At 38.6% G+C, this 22,959-nt stretch overlaps 3 protein-coding genes across 3 annotated transcripts; 1 reads left to right on the forward strand and 2 right to left on the reverse strand.

The window, feature by feature from the left end:
• Window positions 1-1,263: 1,263 nt before the first annotated feature.
• LOC113778787 (probable protein phosphatase 2C 25) lies at window positions 1,264-3,480 on the reverse strand. The gene is made up of 4 exons (XM_027324286.1): window positions 2,925-3,480; window positions 2,174-2,512; window positions 1,882-2,061; window positions 1,264-1,770 (listed from the first exon to the last, which is right to left on the reverse strand). The coding sequence occupies exons 1-4, from the start codon at window positions 3,381-3,383 to the stop codon at window positions 1,609-1,611; spliced, it is 1,140 nt and encodes a 379-aa protein (XP_027180087.1). The 5' UTR covers window positions 3,384-3,480; the 3' UTR covers window positions 1,264-1,608.
• A 9,244-nt stretch (window positions 3,481-12,724) lies between these two features.
• Window positions 12,725-16,852, forward strand: LOC113779544 (asparagine synthetase [glutamine-hydrolyzing]). Its single transcript, XM_027325144.1, has 13 exons — window positions 12,725-13,150; window positions 13,767-13,905; window positions 14,028-14,123; window positions 14,208-14,349; window positions 14,451-14,641; window positions 14,786-14,947; window positions 15,032-15,112; window positions 15,235-15,456; window positions 15,542-15,676; window positions 15,758-15,838; window positions 15,929-16,015; window positions 16,108-16,215; window positions 16,330-16,852. The coding sequence occupies exons 1-13, from the start codon at window positions 13,071-13,073 to the stop codon at window positions 16,573-16,575; spliced, it is 1,770 nt and encodes a 589-aa protein (XP_027180945.1). The 5' UTR covers window positions 12,725-13,070; the 3' UTR covers window positions 16,576-16,852.
• A 1,448-nt stretch (window positions 16,853-18,300) lies between these two features.
• On the reverse strand, window positions 18,301-22,142 carry LOC113749719 (protein PMR5-like). The gene is made up of 5 exons (XM_027293550.1): window positions 21,669-22,142; window positions 21,344-21,515; window positions 21,014-21,192; window positions 20,681-20,839; window positions 18,301-18,899 (listed from the first exon to the last, which is right to left on the reverse strand). The coding sequence occupies exons 1-5, from the start codon at window positions 22,007-22,009 to the stop codon at window positions 18,569-18,571; spliced, it is 1,182 nt and encodes a 393-aa protein (XP_027149351.1). The 5' UTR covers window positions 22,010-22,142; the 3' UTR covers window positions 18,301-18,568.
• Between the last annotated feature and the right edge of the window lie 817 nt (window positions 22,143-22,959).

Raw genomic sequence — 22,959 nt, forward strand, 5'->3', positions numbered from 1 at the left:
AGTAGCATCATAGACTATCGAGAACTTCACCGGGTCAACTGCGGATCTAGATTCTAGACTCTAGACAGCGAAGAGCCCAAAAGGCCAGAAATCAAGACAAATAGTTAAGTCTTGCACGCTTTACTTGAAAGGCCAAATTACACTTTACCCCCTTGTAGTATAGCTAATTTTTACATAATCTCTCTATAGTTTTAAAAGTTAAATATAACCCACTCATAGTTTGAAATATGCATGACACTCTAATCCGATATGGTTTTATATTTTACCATATATATATATATCTCTCTTATGGTTTAATATTTTACCATATAACCTCCTTCTGGTTTTTAATATATAGACATAACCTCCTTGTAGTTAATAAATAATTTTCAACTTTACATAGAGGTATTTTTGACATTTTAGTTGGCTTTATTATGAATTGCAAATTCCGTTATTTTGATGTTTTAATTCAAACTATGAGAGGATTATGTATAACTTTTGAAATCATAGGGGGTTATGTAAAAAATACTTAACTACAGAGGGGTAAAGTGTAATTTGCCCTATTTGAAAAGGTTACGGAGGACCAAGAAGCAGAATAACTGCAATCAAATTAACGCATCCGTCGTGTTGTTTTCCCAGGAGTCAATCCCCATTAACTCCGGCTCAATTAACGTTCTATTTTTTTGCATGATTATTCGTTTCATATGTATATAGAATTCATACATGGTGCTTTTACAGTAACTTTTTAAATTCCTCTAACTACTACTACATTTTAGTCTGCTGGGCAAAATTCTAATCACAGAGTTGGTATTGTACTCGAATTCAAACTCGAAATTTTTACATTTTGATCACATTTCAACTTGGTTACACTGAAATATGGTTTCTAATGAATCCGGGTTTCACCTTGTGAATACCATTGTCGAAGCACCCACTTTTCCCATCTCAAACTCTCCTCCCTCATCTTCAGAAACAAAACAACGGCTTTTCTAATCCTAGCAGGCAGTTTGTTGCACGCAACAAGCGATTAATATAGAGTCTAAAACTGGGAATGATCTCCCTTGGAGGAATCAAGTTGTGCTTTTCATGTTCAACCATCACACTAAAATGTAAGAGATCATTCAGAATTGTAAATTCTAGGCTTTAGCCAGAACTTTCACGCGTGAAGAAAATGAAACATGTTTCTTAGTCGAAAGATAAACAGTTACCCTGACCATAATTGATCTCGACACTCGCCCATGATCACCAGCAAAGGCAGGGAAGAAGAAAATTGGTATAAAAGAATAATAAAAGACAAACTCAGCGTGCATGATTCTTTCATCATTTTTACATGAAGCTGTACTCAATAAATTTCATGTACATATCAAAGTCATCAGTCATGTGAAGTGTGTTCTAACAGTGTCTAATATACGGAACAAAAAAATTGGATAAAAAAAAGCCTCGAAATTGGGCTCTTCCCGTCAAATCTTATCATCATCATAGATTAATTTTCTTTATTCTCTAAAGTCTAAGCAAACATTACTACCCGGTAAACAGCAGCAACCCCAGCAAGAAATAAATAATAAGAATCAGAGGATGAATTCCATTGGTCAATTTGTTAGATTATTTCTCATTCTACCATAGGGGTCCTCGTCAGTGAAATTGCTCCAACTGAATTAGCATGACACTAATATCATCAGCAGAACCTCGTGAAATGGAAAGGTCAACAAGTTTTCTACAAGCTGATAATGGCTCTGGCTTTTCTATGTCAATGCACAGAGGGCGGGCAAGGTCTACTGCCTCCTGATTACTAACCTGCCAAAATAAGGAGAAAGACTCATTTTATTTGACACAAAATGCTTTAACGAATACCAACACTATTGCGCAACGAAGAGAGTTCTCATAATGCTAAGTAACTAGTTTTACCTTGTCCCATAATCCATCAGACGCAAGGATCAAGAATTCCAACTCAGGTTTTACACTGAGGATTCTCGTCTCTGGTTCTGCGATAACCCATTGTTTAAGGTACTGATCACCAATACCTCTAGACACAGATAGCGACCCATGAATTCTCCAAACACCATGCTTACAATCCACATAGCCACCCTGCAAAATTGCACCATGACATAAGATCATTAGCCATCTGAATTTGACAATAAACTGATCAAGGTCGAGAAGTTATCAACAAATACAATAAAGCGCGAAGTTGATTGGTTACCAGAGCCTCGATTCTGTCTCTCTCATCTTCCCTTGAAGGCCGGTGATCAGAAGTAAGAGCCTCAGCAATGCCTTTTCTGCTCAGCACAGCACGACAATCACCAGCATTTGATATCACTAAATTCCCTTTCCTGATCAGTGCTGTCACCGAGCATGTTCCACCCCAAACATCTTCCTTTAGAAACTCATCATCAGTTCTCAAATAACCATTCTTAACTGCCTCCTCAATTTCAGCATCTCCACGCTTATCAATTTCATCCATAATGTTCTTTTGCAAGTTCTCTGCTGCAAACTCAGCAGCTTTTGCACCTCCATGCCCGTCAAATATCCCAAAACAAGCCTACAAATCCAATGTCATGGAATTCTTTAAGCATAGAGAACCAAATTAATCTCTCCAAATATCAACAAATACAAATTGTGAGAGTCCTAAGGTACGAACATCAGATGCTGGATATCCATCCACTAAAGTCTTAAGGTACGAAGATTATCTATCCAGAGTATATAGTTTAAAATCAAACACTTTTGTAACAAAATTTGTAATGCCATTAATTAAAGTCTACTTAACTAAGATGTAATCACGCTCCTGCTATTTCCTCATCCCATAATCCTAAAATCCCATCATTTAGGTAAACAAAATAAAGTTAAGTGGTAATAAGAAACTCAGCTAGTTTTAGCATAAAAAAAAAAAAAAAGAAAGTCCCACGAGCAGAACCAAAAACAGTTAAAACTCGCAAAAAATTAAGTAGCAGTACCTGTTTGGAATCTCCTTGAAGATTGATTGCAGCTGAGAAACGATCCTCCATGGCTTCTCTCTTCCCCTTCTTACAATACACCACGTATCCATCCCCTTCCACTTCCACAACATCCGTATCCCGCCCCGCTGCCGCGGATGGGGTTGGCGGAACATTCCCAAAACCCATTGAAACTATAGGGATATCCAACCTCGCGGGCCTCTTCCTCTTCAAAATCGAGGGCGAAGGCGAACCGGAAGCCGAAAAATCCGAAGAATTCACAATTAGCCCGCTTGGACTCGGGTGCGGCTTCTGCAGGCGGAGTATTCGCAAAGGCGATGATGGGGAAGTTGATGATGGGTTTTTGATAGTTTCCGCCGATGGAGCAGCAGCAGAAGAGGTTTTGCAGAATAGAGAAGATGAAACCCGACCGGATGGGGAGAAAACGGGTGAGTTTGAAAGAGCAACGGTGCAAGACATATTCTTTTTGTTTTCCTTCCAACGTTCGAATCTATGATGTGGTTTTGCGGTATGGTCTGATTGGTCGTTGTTGTTTTCTGCTGTAGGCTGCTTTGGTTGTTTGACTCCTGGATAAAAAGAGGGAGAGTGAAGGAAATGGTGGTGGTATTTATATGAGAGCCTATTGTTGTGGGCTTTTCTTTTCGTGTTGTCTTTTCTTCTTTGGAGTCAAAGTAAAGTCCATGGCCCATGCCGCGTTTGAAGACAGGAAGCCTGAATTCCTGATTTTATATTCCTTGTAGTTTTGACCAAAGTGAACTGGTTCTGGCCATGATACTTCTTCATTCTAGCTCAGCCCAGGCTTTTTTTTTTTTTTTTTAATTTATTTTTTTAAGTTAAATGCATTATTAAACATTTGAAGTAGTCTTCGTCAATATTAAAAATTTGGGGCAAATCCAACTTGACAACCATAAATACTCCTACATTATATGCCACGTGGATCTTCGTTTGCAAATTGTTGGAATATCAGATATGTTTGGTGTCATGAAAGCAAAAGGGGCCCCCTTTTGATCTTTCAACAAGTGTGTAAATTGGAAAAAAACTTGTAAAAATATGAACATCCCAGTAAAAGAGTGCTCAATGCGTTGAAGAAAATGGAGGCTTGCTGGATACAAGATCAATTCAAGAGCCGAGATTTTCAAGTCTTGCCGTGATTATTTTCTGCTTTTCTCACCGGGCAGCCAATAAGTACGAGTCGCGTCTGCAACTCAACAGTAGCAGCAGAAGCTGCTTGGGAATCTACCGTTGCCAGATGGATGGAATGCTGAAGGCTGAGGTGGTGACCGTTACACACACTGACATCATTAGAAAATGATAGCACAATCAGAGCCCCCTCTACCTACTCATCATTCTTTTTTCTTAACAGCCCCACTAACATCAAACCCTAACTCGTCCAATCTTCAAAACCGCGTTTCGTGTCCTCTTAACTTCGCCAACGACATCATTATGTGTTGATTTTTTGTTACTCGCTATTACTATTGATTTCTATATTAAGAACGTGTTTGAGTGGAATAGATGCATTGGCTGCAATTAATCCATTTGTAAGGCTGATTATCGAACCTACATAATCGAGGGAGATTCTACCGTTCGTTTTCAGTATCATGCCTTCAAATTAAGTTTAATTCATTGCTGGTTTGTGAAGTAAGTGTTTTGGGCCCTTAGACTATACTATATTAATTTTAATCATTTAAAAATGAAATCACTATTTTCACTAATAAATAAAAATTAAGGAAATAGTTTGTTAAAGGGAACACAGATTTGTTTTTTTTTTTTTTTAAATATAATTGATACATACATACACATATATATATATGGGAGTCAGTAAGTGTTAGAATTGTAAGGGTGCGTTTAATAAAATTAAAATTTGAAATTTGAATCCATTAAATTAATGAATTGTCAAGTATTAAATCTAATACATCTGAGTGTATGTCATATTCAGTGATAAGTGAATATCTTATCACTTAATTTTGAGAGCAAATTTTGTCTAGAAAATTTAGTGCCACTTAATTAATTTAGATGTTCAATTTTTGATTATCAAACGGTTTGAATATATTAAGATCTGAATCCATTAAATTTATATGCTGAACTGAGTTATTAAACCGGGTCTGAGTTAGTTAAGTGTTAGAATTCTACCGCTCTTACACGTCCAGCCATCTTTCTAGATCTACTATTCTTCGTGCAAATACTACTAATCAAATTAGTATTGTGTTCGTGGAAATTTTGGAATCATACATTGCTTTGAATTTAGTAGTGATAGAGAATTTAGGAATAGTGTTGGATACATGGTTAGCACCTAGTAGCCGTAACGAAAGGGGGAAAAGAAATAAAACACTCATCAGGGGAGGACTGTAGTTATATAGCTGATCATTGTTGCTTGATATTATCAGAGACGTGGTACCATACGAATTAAGTTGCAAGGATTAGTACAATGAATTAGGTTTTGCAGAACTTGTTGGGTCTTCTTTCTTGTCCTTAAGATGGCTTAAACCCGTTACAAAGATAGTAATCTTTCTTGTTTTAGGATTGTATGATAGGCAAAAGCAAAATGGACTCAAACGTTTGTTAAAACACCAAAGGTACACAAAGCAGGCCAGTTATCAAAGTGGTGGCACATCAGGAACAGATCAAAGTGGGCTTGGACAGGCGAAACACCAACGCTCATTCCACTAAAAAGATAGTGGTATCAATTACACTTTGAGGTCCGATGCTCCGTCTTGACTTAATCTGAGGACATAAAATATAAGTACATATGATTCGGGTTCTTTTGTTTAAACTAGTACTTCCTCCGTCACAATTATTTAGTCATGTTTCGGGAATCCAATTTTTTAATAATAGTGATTTGATTGTGATGTTTGTGCTTCTCTTTTTTATTTTACGCTCAAAAATTTAAAATTTAAATTTAAATGATAACATGTATATGATTAAAAAGAATGGTTATATTGCAAAGAGAGGCTAAAAGATGTTTTAACTTTTCTAACATGACAAATGATTTGGAATATTCTAAAATGAAAAAAATGACATTTTCAATGGGACGAAGGGATTAGAATGTACAGTTAAGCATTAACTTGAACGAGAGATACCTATCAATTTAGAACGGAGAGTGGCACTATGGCGTCAGCTTACAGTGGCTTGGCCCCTAGGCAAATATCAAATTCTGCAAAACCTATGTGTTCAACGTCAAGTTAATGTTGAATCTAAAACGAAAGAAAGAGACCATTTTTCTTTGCCTTTCTTAAAATAACGTAATGCACCAATTGCCAAGGCGAGAATAGACAGGCGCGGCCTATCATGAACCCATTAATTTGAGTCATAAGCTATTGTGGCCCAAAAAAGTGACAACTAATCAAGCCCAATTAAGCCATCCACATACCCGTCATTCCTGGATGAATAGGCAGGATTTGAACTCTGACTTAAAAGCGGAGTAGATTCATAGATGACGCCACTTAGAGATATGCAAAGGATGGAATAATACGGCAGAATATTCCACGGCTTCTTCTTTCGTTGTCCCGTAGAATTCTTTGACTCTAAACTTGCAAAAGAAAATCTTAGAGCCCGTTTGGATTAATACCGAGAATTGATAAGAACCGTCGGTGGTGCTCGAATATTCGAGTAGCCTCTTGTCTACTACAGTTGCCTTAAAAAAACCTACTATGAAAGACGTTAGAGACCTTCCAATTAAGAAGAATCAATTCAGGCTTCTCCCCTTTCAATCCGCACGAAACAATTTGTCCTATTCATCAACGAATTACTTATCACAAACGAACCGTCCCAAGCGTGAGACGTCTGATTCAAACAGTCCCATGAGAGTGAACTTACCACAAACAAACGTCTCATGAGAAGTCTGATTGGACTGATCTCACACTTCCTCAGCATCCCATGACCCCAAAAAAAAAAAAAGAAAAAAGAATTACACAAAGCAAGTTGGGGTTCAGTCACCCCTGAGCAGCTTTTCTGATTGCTTCCGGAGGTTCTTCCACCCCCATTTCTGCTTATGAAGTCTGGGCATTTATTCCCTTCTCTCCAACTGTGGCGTAGCTCGCATGTCCATTCTTTCAATTTTTTATTTTTTTTTGTCAACGTGCATTCCATCCTCAAGAATACACGAGACGGTAGAAGAGTCAGAATCGATCACATGACCCGAGACCTAACGAGGTTATCTCATAGCCAGTCGATCTGCGCCCGAGGGGCCATGTCCATTCTTTCAATTCTTGCACCATTTTTTTGATATTTGCAGAGCCGGGTCGTAGCAGTAGTAAGGAGATTCCTGAACTAAAAGTTAACGAGTGGGGTGGGGTAGGACTTCACTTCAACATCTCAAGGTCTTATCTAATGCCCCACAAAAGGAGGTGATTCTATCCATATTCAGGAAAACAAATGGCTTTAATTTAATGTTACGGTCTGGACTTTTGCACGCAACTTAACCGTGTCGCCGCACGCCACCGCGACCCACAGCATGTGGACTGCAGCAGTTATTTTGGGTTTACAACCAACAAGTGGATTAATTATTGATTATTTTAGGAGAGTCAGTCATCCCATGCTGAAACCATGGTGTCCATACAGACTTCACTCGGGCGCATAAACTCGAAGGGACGCCGTAAGAAATTTGCTTTCATGAATGTAACTGCTTAACCCCTCTCAATAATAATAATAATAATAATAAAAAAATAGTTTAACAGCAAATGATCATGTGAGTAGAGTATTAGTATATGTCTTAAGATAACTACACGCACGGTGCATAAATTTGAATGTCACCTAAAACGCTCGCCAAAGAGCGTTGAAATGAAATGTTGGGTATGGTCCCTTCTCATCAATTTCATATTTAAAACGAAACGAGACAGAATGAAAAGGAGACAGAGCTTTGTGGTCCTCTCTATTAATATGAGCCAGCCAAAGATGTTATTACACTCGTTCAACCGTTCAAAATCGCCGCATCAATTGTTAACAATCTATAAATTAGACAGCGATTGCATAAGTAATTGAGCCTTTTGCTTGCATACCCCAACACAATTAAGAGGAGATGTTTTCAAGACAATTCTTAAAATATGCCGGACTGTAAACAAAGTCTTAAGTAATGTGATTGTAGCTTGTAGTAGTACGTAGTAGTTAGTATTAAACTAAACTTCATGTCACAAGAGCTTTGACTTGTCTTCTCTCCTTCTCCTTTTCGTTTCCTTTTGTGATAGGTGCTTGATGTGATTAATAATCAGCGGTGTCCGACAATTGAAGGAAGCAAGCCCCGGTGTACTGCGCATTCATGTTGCAACACTTGTCTTTCACAGCCAACCCCCAGCTTAACGGACCTTGGTGATAAAACGTTTTCTATCCTTCCACGTCCGGACTTTGAATGAATGTGTGCCGTCGTCAACTCCCACATTTGATGAAGATAGGCATGAATACAATAGGTTAAAGAAGAACGGTTTTTCCACAGACAAGAAAAGATGAGCATCAGTGCAATTATCGCGTCCAGCCGGTGAACAATTTCATTCAAACCCAAAAAAAAAAAAAAAAAAAATTCCAATGAGTGTCGTTAATGTCACGTTGTTCCATCTTTCTTGAAACGTGAGTGGATATCTATGCTGTCGTGTTAAGCCATTGGTCCTTGTGGGACGGAGATGTGCCCGTGTATTTTGTTTTTGTGCTGCAGGCTGAAGACAGGTGTCCGACATTGATCCGTCCAATCCAACCAGTTTGGATCTGGATAAGGCCTACTCTTTTTAGTTTTTTTACTTTTTAGGTTGATTTTAGCTTGCATGCAATTTTCAGGTTTTACGACATGAAATCCTTTGCTTGTTTGGTATTATATGTCATGCCTCCCGCATTCAAAACACTAACCGCTCTAGCCGAGAATGCATGGACACGGGAATATAGATGTTACGAGCTTCAGATTTTGCAGCTCTACCTCGGGCAAAGGGATCAACGCATGACATTTTATAATTTGACTTTTCTAGGGGTATTTTGTGTTCGACCTCCATGTTGGTGTATCAAACTGTATATGCTTAGTATTGACATCGTTAAATATATGATAATTAATTTAAATTGACATTTGAATTTCAAATTTTACATACGCATTATATATTCAACCTTGATAAGGTATATGAAATTAACTTTTATTGTGAATCCATCCCCTCTTTTTATTTTGTGGCCTAAAGACACGTAATAGAAAATGGCCTTGTATGTATGTGATGATAGAACTTGTTTGTCACGATTTAAATTCTACGATAATTGTTAATATAAGTCAACTCAATCGCTCAAGTGGTAAATATGAATTATTTTTTTTTATTATAAAAATTGGTATGTTCAAATCCGACTGTCGATGTGAGAACTCCATTGATGTAGTCGAATCCGATTGTCTATATGAGAATTCGGTTAATGAATGATTTGTAAAACCTTTATAATCCCCCCCCCCCCACCCCCCCAAAACAAAAAAAAGGAAGCTCTGCAATAATTTTTATCTAGAAAAGCAATTGGGTTGGATGGACACGGGACTCGAGGAGCAAGAAGGCATGCATACTTGGTGAGGCAGGATTCATCCAATCAATTATGCACAAGGCCAGTCCATCTGAACTAATATTTTAAAAGGATTATACCTTTTTTCCTTTTATTGTTATGTTTAAGAGTTTCTACTCCAAAAGATTAATAAACGAAGGACGCAAGCGTCGCTGCAGGTGTAAGCCTTTTGCCGTTTCTTTTTGGTGTACATACGGGGATGACAGCAATATATATATTTTTTAATCCTTAAACTATATTATCTGTGTTATGTGTGTACACCGTATTTCCTATTTCAATAGAATCGGCGACGGATATGCACGTATTTGAATATTCTTTGGCATGATATTCCTAGCCTAAGAAAGAGACAAAAGAATCTTGGCAATTATGCAGTAATTTACACAATAAACTAGCTGGCCTCTATTATCAGATATGAAGACGCTCACGTCATAAAAGTTCTGGTAGGGACAGTAAACTTGGAAAATGGAACTATTATGATGTTCCCAAAAATTATGTGCTGTGGCTGCTGGCTATTGAAGGAATTGATAGCAAGACTTTGATGAATTCTGAAAACTTTTGGTGATCACTGTTGTTGCCCCTGGCCGACCAACCAACCAAGGGAGCCTATTTTCTCGTTTTACATTGAGATTTCAATTTTGACTGCCCAATTCCTCCTCCTTTCTTCATTCTTATCATTCTTAAAAGGAAAAAAAAAAAAAAGAAGAAGAAAAAGAAACCATTATGGATGCCAAAACCGGATCAATGAATTTGGATCACAAATGACTAGCATACGTCAGTAATAACTACATACATTTGCACTATTAAAGAGCCAAGAGGAACCAACTGCCTGCATCTGATTTTAGTGCGTTTTCCATTATTAGAAAGAGACATTTTACAAATTTTATTTTCCCCCTCTCTCTTTTGCGGTGCGAATTAATGAGTTAATAACAATGTTATGAGCTTATAATAGAAAATAACGTTTAGAAGGCGACTTTGATAGGGTTTCGAGCCTATATTACGGTGACGCAACATAAATCTAGAAAGAAACAGCAACGAAGAAGGCACAAGAGTATAATGTGATTCTCCTTGCAGAATCAGAATGGTTCCTTTACCGGTTGAAATAGTAGTGTATCATCTGGCATTTTCACCGGATTAGCGAATGATGTACGTTACCGTACTTTTCATGGCAATTGGCAAATGTCGCCTACTACTTGTCGTAGATTTAAGAAAGTAGACAAAGTGATACAAAAGAGAAAGATTGATGCTGAAATATTTTCTTCTAGTTGGAATTCCCGGAAAGGATTGTTCAAATCACTGCATCTGCCATGCGAAGGCGTTTAAAAATCAAGTAGTACAACTACTTAAGTTAAGATATACAGATAAAGAGATAAAATAACCCTCGATTTACACAAATTAGTTGCTAAAGAGCGGTTCGTAAGGTGTCTCGCATTCCTATTTTGCTCACGGAAATTCAACCATTTTTTCTTTTCATAAAAGCATTCCACTTGTCAATCATATTGATCGAGATCACACTCTGTAGTATATAGGCTGGTTTAGGACTACAAGTTGACCGAACTACTTGACTCGAACTTGCAAGTAGCTCCATCAATTACTTGACTCGAACTAGATATTTACCGAGTTCGAGTCGAATCTGAACTACTCAAAAATACTTATGAACCGAGGTCGAGTATTATATTTCTAAACCCATATATATATATATATATAATCTTTTATGTTTATTGTTGAGAATTGGGAGTGTTGATTACATATTTTGTTTGAATTATATGCAAAATATTGATGTTTATTAGGTGAACTCAATTATACTCTATTAACACATTGATTGAACTCAAACTCGAGGAATGTAAATTGAAGTCGAACTCGACTTCTGAAAGCTTAACGAGATCAAGTTCAAATTCAGAGAAGTACACTATTCGATTTTAACTCTATTCAAATGGCACCCCAGTAATGGACTAGACAATTTTAAGATGGAGAAGAGAACAACAAAGATTAACGCTTGGGAATCACCAAAACGAATAAGGTATTGAAAAGAGAACGGCTGTTGGAAATCTAGACGGACGCCAATAAGTAGCTCAATTGGAGGCAACAAATGCTCAATGCAAAACACAAAGGTTAGTGCTATGTTTTCGTCATCCATTGCTACACAAGTGCTTCGATGTCATTTCGATCATTGTGGCAGAAGATATAACCAAGTGACATAAGAAAGACACTAACAAGGAACAGGCAAAATGAAGACTTAAAAATGTTTTCAAAGTTCCGAACAAAAAAAAAATTTGTTTTCAAAGTGGGTGTACCATCAATGGCCACTTTTTTTTTTTTTTTAAAATTTTAATCTTGGGGCTTTGGTAATTAATCGGATGCCACCATTGCAAATTCATCGCTGGACTTTGGATTATACGCGATGCACATGACAGCATTGACAAGCCCCCAACTAGCCAATGAAAACCTTTGCCTTGTTTTAGACTCCCAACGTCTTCGTCGTCGCCACGTAAACCCGCCCTCCATTCGAAGAAGATCACCGTATAATTTACACAAGACTTTTGGCTTGTCTTAACCTAATGGCTGATACTGATACAGATAGATTATTGATTAATGGCGCAGTCCATTTCTGATTTCTAGCGGGAGAAAGTAACAAAATAATTGTTGCTGACTCAGCGATCCGTAGAATTCTAAGCGGATAAACGAAGGTTTGTAAAATCGGGATCCTACGTAGGATCGATTTTAGTTTCACAGAATCGGATCGTAGGAGCTCCTAATTACAATTAAAGGTTGCAATTCTTTGATAAATTACAAATATATCACAAATATTTTCATTTACTTGCAAAATGGAGTTTCGTATTTCACAAATTTATAAAAAAGTGTAAGATCCTACGATTCTACACGATCCTACCGATCCTGATACGATCTTACATAGATTAATATGATTTGCGACTCTGAATACGATTCGGATCGCGATTTTGACAACTATGGGATAAACCCTTCCCTCAAACTTAAAAAACACAAAAAAGAAGGAAATGGAAAAAAAAAAAAAAAAAAAAAGGAAAGGGATATCATCGACGAAGGATGACAATGCACGTGGCGAGATCAGCGTGGTCCCAGAATATACCCGAGGTGCTCGAGCTTTTGAGATTCTACATCTGTTAGAGACTAGCGATGAAACGTCGCCGCATACGTTTTTTTTTATTTTTTATTTCTTAAAAAAAAAATTTATTTATCTATCTGCGATCGTCAACTTGAGCCTCCAAACTGCTATAAATACGTACGCTATTCTAACGGGGGTTCTTCACAGAAAACTCGTTCCAAGTTTAAAGTTAAAACTCATTTTTCCCTCTCCGCCATTCTCACTTCATAAACTTTCTCTGCTCGTTTCACGTTACACCTCCCTAAATATCTCTCCTTTTTCATCTTTCTTTCTTTCTTTCTTTTAACACTGCTACTTTTTGTATTTTTATCCAATTTCCTGACATTATCCACCCTCAGAATCTATCCCCTGCACCCATCCATCTATCTATATTGCCAGTTCAACTTTTAATTTTCAGCTAGTCCTGGTTATAGACTTATCCTTCCACTAAAACTCAGCAAATAAACAGAAACAGGGAAAAAAAAAAAAAAAAAAAAGAGGACTGCAATAGATCACTAAAAATCATGTGCGGAATATTAGCAGTTTTGGGTTGTTCTGATGATTCTCAGGCCAAAAGGGTTCGCGTCCTCGAGCTCTCTCGCAGGCAATTCTTTATCCTCTTTTTTTTTTTTTTTTTTTTTTTATTTCCCCCCTTTAATTTTGACGTTAAGCTTTTATGTGTCACAGTTTTCCTTTCAACGGTATCGTGTTTTAAATTTTAATACTGAGTTGATCATAAAAATGCGTGCGACTACTGAGCGATGTTAGACTGACCTTAACTGCGGATGTAAATGGAGGAGACGTCGTAATCATGGGAATCTCCGACCCCGTCAACTGGGGATGTGAAAACCAGACACAGGGTGCTCCTAGTTCATTATGATTGGTTAATCTTTTATAATTTTCCAACGTGGGACCTAACTTTATTTATTTGCTCGAACCATCCGCTAGCCTTTTGTCTGTTTCGTTGTTGCATTTGGTTGTCGTGTGACTAATCAGCGAGCGTGGTTATTTTTCTTGTACGCTTTACCTGAAGTAACTAGCATCCATCCGGGCTCCAATTCTCTTAAATAAAATCCCAAATCATGATTAGTATTTTACCTTCTGTCCTGTCAATTTAATGAAGAACTCGCTTCATGGATTAATCGAGATGAAAATTTAGTTTCATTTGATTTCCTGGAGGACCCTTGAAATTTTAACTGCAATCGTGACACTAAAAACAGACTGAAGCATCGGGGTCCTGATTGGAGTGGATTATATCAGCACGGTGACTTTTATCTGGCTCACCAGCGCCTAGCAATCATTGATCCCGCCTCGGGTGATCAACCTCTGTTCAATGAAGACAAAAGGATCGTTGTAACTGTGAGTTAATTGCTTCAGGTTTCTGATTAATTATTCTCTATATTCTTTTTTCTTTTTTGTTTTGAAATTAGCATAAGAGATTCATTTAACACTGGGGGCATGTCACGTGTATAAAAATTCAGGTGAATGGAGAGATCTACAATCACGAGCAGCTGCGGAAGAGTTTGCCTAATCACAAGTTCAGAACTGGCAGCGATTGTGATGTTATTGCACATCTTGTAAGCATCAATATTTTGGTTTTGTTGTTTTCCTTCTGATGTTAAAACCGTTGACTCAAAAAAAAAATTTTTTTTTTCGGTCAGTATGAAGAGCATGGAGAAAATTTTGTGGACATGCTGGATGGAATGTTTTCTTTTGTTCTGCTGGATACCCGTGACAACAGCTTTATTGTTGCCCGGGATGCCATTGGAATCACTTCCCTGTACATTGGCTGGGGGCTTGACGGTAAGTTTGGGTAGCTTCTTGAATGAATTATCAGCTATAGATTAGCCTACTTTTGGAATTACTTATACAGATGAGAGATTTTTTTTTCTGTTTGTCTTCAGGTTCTGTTTGGATTTCATCAGAATTGAAAGGTTTGCATGATGATTGCGAACATTTTGAGGTCTTTCCACCAGGGCACTTGTATTCCAGCAAGAATGGTGGCCTCCGAAGATGGTACAATCCTCCGTGGTTTTCTGAGGCTATTCCATCAACTCCTTATGAGCCCCTCGTTCTGAGGCGTGCATTTGAAAATGTAAGATTTGACTGTAGTATATTTGTTCCTCGTTTGAGAAGTACATGCTTAATCAAAGTAATATCAGAAAAATTTCCCTCATGGACTGTCTTGAACGCGTAAAACGATCAAGCATGATATCCCTTGCTACGGAAATGAATGCAGGCCGTGATAAAAAGATTGATGACTGATGTGCCTTTTGGGGTTCTGCTGTCTGGAGGGCTTGATTCGTCATTGGTCGCTGCTATCACTGCTCGTTACTTGGCTGGTACAAAGGCCGCCAAGCAATGGGGAGCACAGCTTCATTCCTTCTGTGTTGGTCTCGAGGTCAGCTCCCGCACTTCCATTAAGGGAAAATCTCAATACTTTTAGTCCTTGATGGTCGAAAATCATTCTTGCTTTATTAAACAGGGATCTCCAGATTTGAAGGCTGCAAAAGAAGTTTCTGATTATTTGGGTACTGTACATCATGAATTTCACTTCACTGTTCAGGTACTTATACAACAAATATTGCATTTTGACCCGCGCTCAACTTTGCTGTCTGTTTCTCTTCATGAAACAATTTATCCTCATTTCCTGCTTTAATTGATGACATGCTTCCTGTCACCGTAAAGGATGGTATCGATGCAATTGAAGATGTTATTCACCACGTCGAGACTTATGATGTGACCACAATCAGAGCAAGCACGCCTATGTTCCTTATGTCGCGGAAGATTAAGTCTCTGGGAGTTAAGATGGTCATATCTGGTGAAGGCTCTGATGAGATATTTGGTGGTTATCTGTACTTTCATAAAGCACCAAACAAGGAAGAGTTCCACCGAGAGACATGTCGCAAGGTACGACCACATATTTGCTTGCCAGCTGCCTAAAGTTTTGAATCAAAGCAAATAGAAGTAATTGTTCACTTCTGCATGTGTTCAGATTAAGGCCCTTCACCAGTATGATTGCTTGAGGGCAAACAAGGCAACATCTGCTTGGGGTGTAGAAGCTCGTGTTCCATTCCTGGACAAAGAATTCATTAATGTCGCCATGAGCATCGACCCTGAGTCGAAGATGGTATGACAACAAATAATGAGCATCTTGGATACTGGTTTTAATTTAATTAAATGCCTTTCTGAATTTGTCCTTCCACTTCAGATTAAACTAGGGGAGGGGCGTATTGAGAAGTGGATTCTTAGGAGAGCTTTTGATGATGAGGAGCACCCCTATCTCCCCAAGGTCTAAAGTTTACAATTTTCCAATATTTTGTCCGTGGATTCTCACCAATGTTTACCTCCCACTCACCTAGGCTATTTTTATCTACTGCAGCATATTCTGTACAGGCAGAAAGAGCAATTCAGTGATGGCGTAGGTTATAGTTGGATTGATGGCCTTAAAGCCCATGCTGAGCTGCACGTATGTAGTGCGCTTGCCTTTTGGCTTGTCCAGTATGAAATTGGTTTATGTCCAGGTCTAGTGGTTAATTTAGTGGGCTATTGTGCATTCAGGTTACCGACAAGATGATGCTTAATGCTGAACACATCTTCCCCCACAATACCCCAACCACAAAGGAAGCATACTACTACCGAACAATTTTTGAGAGGTCCTTCCCCCAGGTAGCTTTTCAGATTAAAAAAAAAAAAAAAAAAGGAGCTTTGAAGAGTAACTAGTCATTTTGATACAGAAATGAACTTAAACTCTGCGTCTTTCCTCTGTTCCATTTTGTGCAGAATTCAGCAAGCCTTACTGTTCCTGGCGGGCCAAGTGTGGCATGCAGTACAGCAAAAGCTATTGAATGGGATGCTTCATGGTCAGAGAACCTTGATCCTTCGGGCAGGGCTGCTGTCGGGGTGCATAATTCAGCTTACGAGAAGCTTCTTCCATCAGTTGCTAATGGAAATTTGGCACCTACGATGATTGACGACGTTCCACGCATGGTTGGAATACCCGCAAAGGAGCTCACAATCCAGAGCTAACATTTCGAATAAGAATATAACTGCTTGTTTGTGGTCGTGTTAGAATATGCAGGATGAGTTTTTAGTGCCCTGCTGTATGAAAGAAGTTACTATTACTATTAGGATTGTAAAGTTGAATAAAGCCATTTGGCACTATGAAAATCTTGATACAGTCCTGTGGCGCAACAGTTTAGGGGATAGCTTTTAAGTTGTGCACGGAGCTGTGGTGCGATGGTTCAAGCAGCAAGTTTTGTGTTGTAACCTTATGTTTTGTAATCTATTTCTTCTGTTTTGGCTACCCGCACTTCTACTTTTCTTTTCTTTTTTTTTTCCCCCATTTTGTTTGTACTTTGTTCTACATTATTGTAGACATTCAAACGCAGGAAAGTAGTGTGCAACTCCCTCCTCCCCCTCCCGCACAGCTCAACCTAATGAGGCTAGAGAAAGTAGTACTCCCTTCGAAGCATTTCGGGATTTCAACTTTTTAAAAATAGTGAATTTATAGTGATGTTAGCGGATTTATTTTCAAAAATATCCTCAAAAATTTAAATTTTAAATTTGAATTTAGTATTAGATATAAATAAAGGTGGGAATAACATTGAAAAAAGAGATAAAAAATAACTTTGACTTAGTAAAATGACACGCATTTCAGGACATTTCAAAATGAAAAGTACGGTCTAGTACAAAAGGGGAGGGAGCAAAATATAAGCATGGAAAAGAAGGAGCAAAATATAAGCATGGAAAAGAAGAGCTCCTTGTGCTTGTATTGTATCTCAGACAGTGGCTGGTTCAAGTCTATCCGAACTTGGACTTCACTCCATCCTTGCAGGAGTAATAAATGAATTCGACACAACATTTTTATGTTGCTCGAGTGCTTTTTCAAGAGTATCGTTTTCTAATGAGTACTACTTTGGAATAATATAAACCTCTCTTCATGTTCTTTTGATTTTGAAATTAGCTTATGCAGATGAATGGACAGTGAAAACAAATTCACTGTCATGTTTAAGGAGCATATAAAGCAGTTTTACAAAATCTATTCAATGTTAACTTTTGAATACAGAAACCAGCTCATTAACGGGTTTGGTACTGTATGAAGTTGAAAAGTTGATCGCAGATTAAGGTGGTGTTTTTTCAAACTTCAAAACAGGAACTGAAGGTATAATAGCCACTGAATTGATGGAGCTTCCATAGCCAGAGTAGAAAGAATATAAAGAATGTGGAATGACTTTCATGAGGCTTTCAGCGCTGAATTTATCAACTGCATCTAATCTTACTTCTTCCTCTGTGCACATTCAAATTAACTGAAAAGTAAACAGCAGTGCAGAGAGCAATGAAGAGGTACATGTAACAAAAAGGAAAACAAATAGAGTATTCTTGGAGCGAATGGGAGGAGTATCCGAGTATGTCATATTCATGTTTCTTGGTGTTTCATTCACCTTTGCAACTCTCTTTCAATCATTTCATCCATCCTGAGGGACTGCTGCCTTTTCTTTATTCCAAATGGAGGCCGAAGCCATCATCATGGTACATAGTAATGTTGCAAGGATGGGTAACATCCACCATATCCTCTATAAAAGCAGCTCAACCACGTGAAGAGTACAATCACACACGAAGCTAAAACGTTGATGGATTGGTGTTGATGATGGGCTCCTCGATGATGAATGCCTCCTTTATGCAGGCAATGATCACTAAGAAGTCGGCATCCAGGATAATCCAGATTCATATTGGGCTACCATGCCAGTCATATGAAATTCAACACACTTTCTACATTCGTTCTGCTGCAAAGGTAAGACTTGTTTTTGAATATACAGAATCATTAAATATATGTTCATATCCTTTCAGTCCAACCACCTAATTAAATGCACTGTATGTTACAAGCAGGAGAGGAGATTTCTTAGCCTCAGCTTTCCTGGGGTATAATATTGCATCAACACCTACAGAGAAAGGACAACTGAAAAAGACAAAAAAAAAGAAATCCGAACGGAAAGGGTGAACAGAAAGGCCTAAAATGAGTTCAGAAGAACATGGCAGTGTAGAATAGTTGATTCCAAGTATCAGGCAAGCCAGGCAGGCACCAATGGCTACAATCAGCAGAATGGTCAGGATTGGCTTTCTCCTCAGGGGTGAGATCACCACTGTAAATGGAAGGGTGAGCGTCTTTCCTCATTGCTGAGAGCAAAGTAATATCAAGCAAAAATGGAGGGTAGTTCATGTCGCTCATCACTGTCTTTATAACAGTCATTTGATCCGGGTAGGTTCCTGGATAGGTTGTCCCTGTCATTGGGGATGTTTCACCATAACAACTCTTGGCTGCTGTTGCTGAACCTGTGCTCCACTCACTGGGGCTGCCACCATAAATACTCAACAATCAGTACTAGCTACCAGATTTTCTTCTATGTACCGCGATCCACATGAAGAACAGCTATGAAGAAAGTGACGACACTTGTATCAACCAATCTAGTTGCATTACTTTGAATTAACTGCATGACAAGGAACTAAATTTACAGATTTTACCACTATTCATGAGAATCTGGGAAAAAAAGAAGTTATCCCAAGATGTACACACATTTTCCCAAGAGCTTCCTTCCCTACAAAAGTGGTTCAAGTACACTCCACAGTACTATTCCAAGCCAAGTTATACCCAGTTTGTTGAGCTGTGGCACCAGCAATTTCAGTGAGTGAAATTTTCTGTCCACATCTGGTCAACTGATTCAGTGATTTCATTATTATTATTTTTTTTTGGCAAAAAAATTCACATCATTCTGTTAATTTTGGATGCAAAAGTATTCGCGGGTTTTTTCTAACAAGCGCTCTAATTCTTGCTAGTACGCCCAAATCACACCCAACCTATTATGTCAATGCACAAACCGACAATCATTACCCTACTTAATATGACTTTTCTAAAACATTAACACCTGAATTCCATCTATATTAACGTATGTCCCAACTTCTATTTATTGTATCGGCGGAAAAGGACGAATAATTCCATGGGACACTTTCATTAGTGTTTTGTGTATGCTACATATATTTAAACAGCTGGCATTTTCAATTATATCTATTGATCTCAAAGAAAGTCAAATCAGGCATATCGTCCTAAAAGCGCATTTATACATCCACAATGCTAAATTTAGAAGGATTTTGGGTTGTGAGCTTCGTTAAAAAAAAAAAAAAAAAAAAAAAAGAAGGGCCACTGACAAGGTGAGGTTGGTCTTACATATGAAGCACCTGACAAGTAGTTCTCTACACATTACCTTTTTTCAGCTAAGTGACTCGAGGGGAAAAATATATATATATATATATATAAAAAAAAGCGCAGCAAGTAGGAATTGGCATGACCTCACATATAGCTGGATTTGCCTAATATTTAATACCATTACATTACATGCTCCACTACTATTGTTCACAGGTGGAAAGGAACAGAAAAACAAGCCACCCTTCATCATCGACAACCACACGGATTTCGACATAGACATGTGAACATTTTTTGTAACAAGAGAATGTGCCAGCATCGATGATTCGATGTACTTACAAAGTGAAACTACAAACACTAACATACAATTTCAACTGGACTCCACAAACACACTACTGATTCAGCTCCACATTCGCAAAACAAGACCAATCAAAAGCTAAAAATGACATGGTTACAGTCTTTTGATGTCAAGGACTCTATTCTACTATTAGACCGAAGCACAAGTTAATTTACCAGACTTCATTACGTGAACTTAAATCATTACTACAATTTAACTTTAAAATTTGGCCCAACGGTTAAGACTTTGACAGATGCATGGGAAAGGAACTTTCGACTGAAATATTGGTCAAGGTTGGAAAAGGCCTAAAGGGACGGTAAGGTCCCAGTGCCCAATAATTCAGCTTCATTTCATACTAGTCCAACTTGCACCACAAAAGTAACAGTTAGTGATTACAGCTATCAGACTCACGAGGCACCCGATGGCAATGAAACAGCAGTCTGGACTCTTTTAACACTACTAACTCTTGCCTTTGAATTCAGTACCCATAATACTAAGAAAAGAGTTGTTGCAATCAAGCTGGCTGTCGTCGAACAATAATAATTACTAGTACAAAGAAGATGAAGGTGGAAATATAATTTAATGTGGGAAAAACATACTTGTAATGCGTAGGCGAGATACTCTGAAAGAAGACCCTGGTTCTACTAGCATCAATATTTGCATCAACCCATCTGGCCCACGTTCTCAGACCTTGCTCCAATGCATCCAAGCGATCCATGTCTCGATACAAGCTTCCACCTGACTCCATATAGTCCCACCTATACAGAATCATTTCCCAATTGCAAACAGCCATCATCATTATCGTCCTCATTTATTATTGGTCTTAAAAATGCAGAAAGAAGAAACAGACCAATTCAGTTTTTGTTTATTCTTGAAAGGGAAAAGGCATTAATTCCAAACACTAGTAATAATTAAGTATCAAATGTTCTGACCCTTGAAGAGCTCCTCTGTGAGACCACCAGTGACCTGTGTTAAATGACAGCACATCCACTCCCCTCCACGCATTACCATTTCCTCTTATGTCATCCAATCTCAGCACTCTCTTGCCTTGCACCGTGTCTATGTCCACCAAATATGGTGCTCTGTAAAACGACACGGACACACCATATTCCTGCAAACAGAGCGAGCCCATTTTAGTTACCGGTCTCAAAGCTCTGTTTCTTTCGCAAAGACCCCCACAATAGAAACTGAATCGCAATTATTGCTTGGATAAAAGAAAAAAAAAAAAGATATATTTTTGATCCATTATGGGATGGGCTTACCGAGAATTTGAAGGTTGACAGAGGGTCACCCCTCTGATATTGCGTTGGGGAACTTGGGACCCCAGCTGAAATCATGCAAATTAGAGATTGCCATTGGTTGCGTCCCAGTGAATCGCCCACAAACATGACAGTCTTCCCTTTCATTTTTATCAGAAATTCCAGCCCGTTGAACCTAGCACCGGTTCGAACAAAGGTTACTTCTATTTCAGGGAATACACCAGCAACACAAGGAACGAATTCGGAAACAGTAATACAACATGACGAGAATATTATCAAGACAGTAACTTTTTTAATCACAGTGAACTAGAAGTATGATTGTTAGTACCTGGGAGGATCACAGTTGGCTGGTTTCCAACGAAATTTGAGATAATCAGAGTCGGGTCGGCCATACGCTTGACAGTTGAATTCAGGGTCGATGATGGGACAAGAAGATGGATAAAAAGGATAAGTATCATCACGAACCCAGGAGCCCACAAACAAGGAGCATGAGCTCTGGTTGGCTTGGAGCATTGGCCTTCTATGGTGAGGGTGACTGTGCTGATTCCTCAAACCCACTAACAAGACTGCCGAGGCACTGTCAAATTGCAGCAGGTTTAGGCATAGAATTGTAGTGAAGCAGAAGATACAAGCCAAAAATGAAGCAGATTTTGAGTACAGAAGAGCCATGGCATAAAGCTTTAGCTAGAAAGATAGGAAGTCTTTGTAAGTACTGCTTACTAAAGAAGAAATCAAGAAACAGTGGGAGAGAATAAGGAGGGAAGTTTTTGGAGGGAGTTGGGGGTACTTTTTACTGGTGTTGTTTTCCAGAAATGTTTCAATATAAAAAGGGGACGGGGGTTGGGTGGTATTTTTGTCCGCTAGTAGTCTGCACTCTGCATGTGATGGATAGATAAGATGGCTCACGTGCTTTAAATATGCAGATTAATCGCTGGTGATTGGTGCCCCTGGTCATAACGGTGGCATTCTGCCACTAATGCAGAAGTGACCCGGGAGGACCATTTGCAGACAACACGATTTAAAGAACAATTAACTCTGATTATGCATCTCTAATTTAAGACGGACATTAGCCGCCTATCGTGATCTTATGAACTGGGATTATACATTTCTGGCTTTGATTGCTTCCTTTTATGGGATTAATTCATTTGGATGTACTAATAATCCCGATGGCTTTCCTTTTTCTGGGCCCGTGACCCTGTGACAGGCATCTGTTGATCGTGGGATCCGCACAGCAGTGCATGAGTAGTCATGCTTGTAGTTTTTAAGTATTTTATTTAGTGCTCCTAATTCCTTGGATGATAAAATTCATCTTCTGCATATAGGTAGGCAACATTCTTGAAGAGGAATAGCAACCAACCATGAAATGAAAGTAGGGAAATTGAAAGGGAGTGCTTAATTGCTATGAGGGGCGAAGCCAGCGTGTTTATGGGGCCAAACAAGTTGAGCACCGTTCTTAGGAGTGCACTTGTTTACGAGAGGGGCAGACGCAAGAGGCTAGCAGCCTGAAAAGGCCAAGGAACAAGAGTGGTTGAGGACCAAAGGTCACCCCTCATTCCCAACTGGCAGTATGCTGTGTTGTGCTTTGGAGGGAGCCGCGCCTCTAAAACTGATTCCCTTCC

This window comes from Coffea eugenioides, chromosome 1 (genome assembly GCF_003713205.1).
Source record: "Coffea eugenioides isolate CCC68of chromosome 1, Ceug_1.0, whole genome shotgun sequence".
NCBI lineage: Eukaryota > Viridiplantae > Streptophyta > Magnoliopsida > Gentianales > Rubiaceae > Coffea > Coffea eugenioides.

Bases quoted from the DNA above. Each gene is read 5' to 3' on its own strand.
- LOC113778787 (XM_027324286.1), bottom strand. From the start codon at position 3,383: ATGTCTTGCACCGTTGCTCTTTCAAACTCACCCGTTTTCTCCCCATCC. The intron at 2,513-2,924 runs GTACTGCTACTT...TTGGATTTGTAG, and splicing joins TTCAAGGAGATTCCAAACAG to GCTTGTTTTGGGATATTTGA. The intron at 2,062-2,173 runs GTAACCAATCAA...GCAATTTTGCAG, and splicing joins GAGACAGAATCGAGGCTCTG to GGTGGCTATGTGGATTGTAA.
- LOC113749719 (XM_027293550.1), bottom strand. From the start codon at position 22,009: ATGGCTCTTCTGTACTCAAAATCTGCTTCATTTTTGGCTTGTATCTTC. The intron at 21,516-21,668 runs GTACTAACAATC...AACCGGTGCTAG, and splicing joins GCCAACTGTGATCCTCCCAG to GTTCAACGGGCTGGAATTTC. The intron at 21,193-21,343 runs GTAAGCCCATCC...CTCTGTTTGCAG, and splicing joins TGTCAACCTTCAAATTCTCG to GAATATGGTGTGTCCGTGTC.
- LOC113779544 (XM_027325144.1), top strand. From the start codon at position 13,071: ATGTGCGGAATATTAGCAGTTTTGGGTTGTTCTGATGATTCTCAGGCC. The intron at 13,906-14,027 runs GTGAGTTAATTG...ATAAAAATTCAG, and splicing joins ACAAAAGGATCGTTGTAACT to GTGAATGGAGAGATCTACAA. The intron at 15,839-15,928 runs GTCTAAAGTTTA...TATCTACTGCAG, and splicing joins AGCACCCCTATCTCCCCAAG to CATATTCTGTACAGGCAGAA.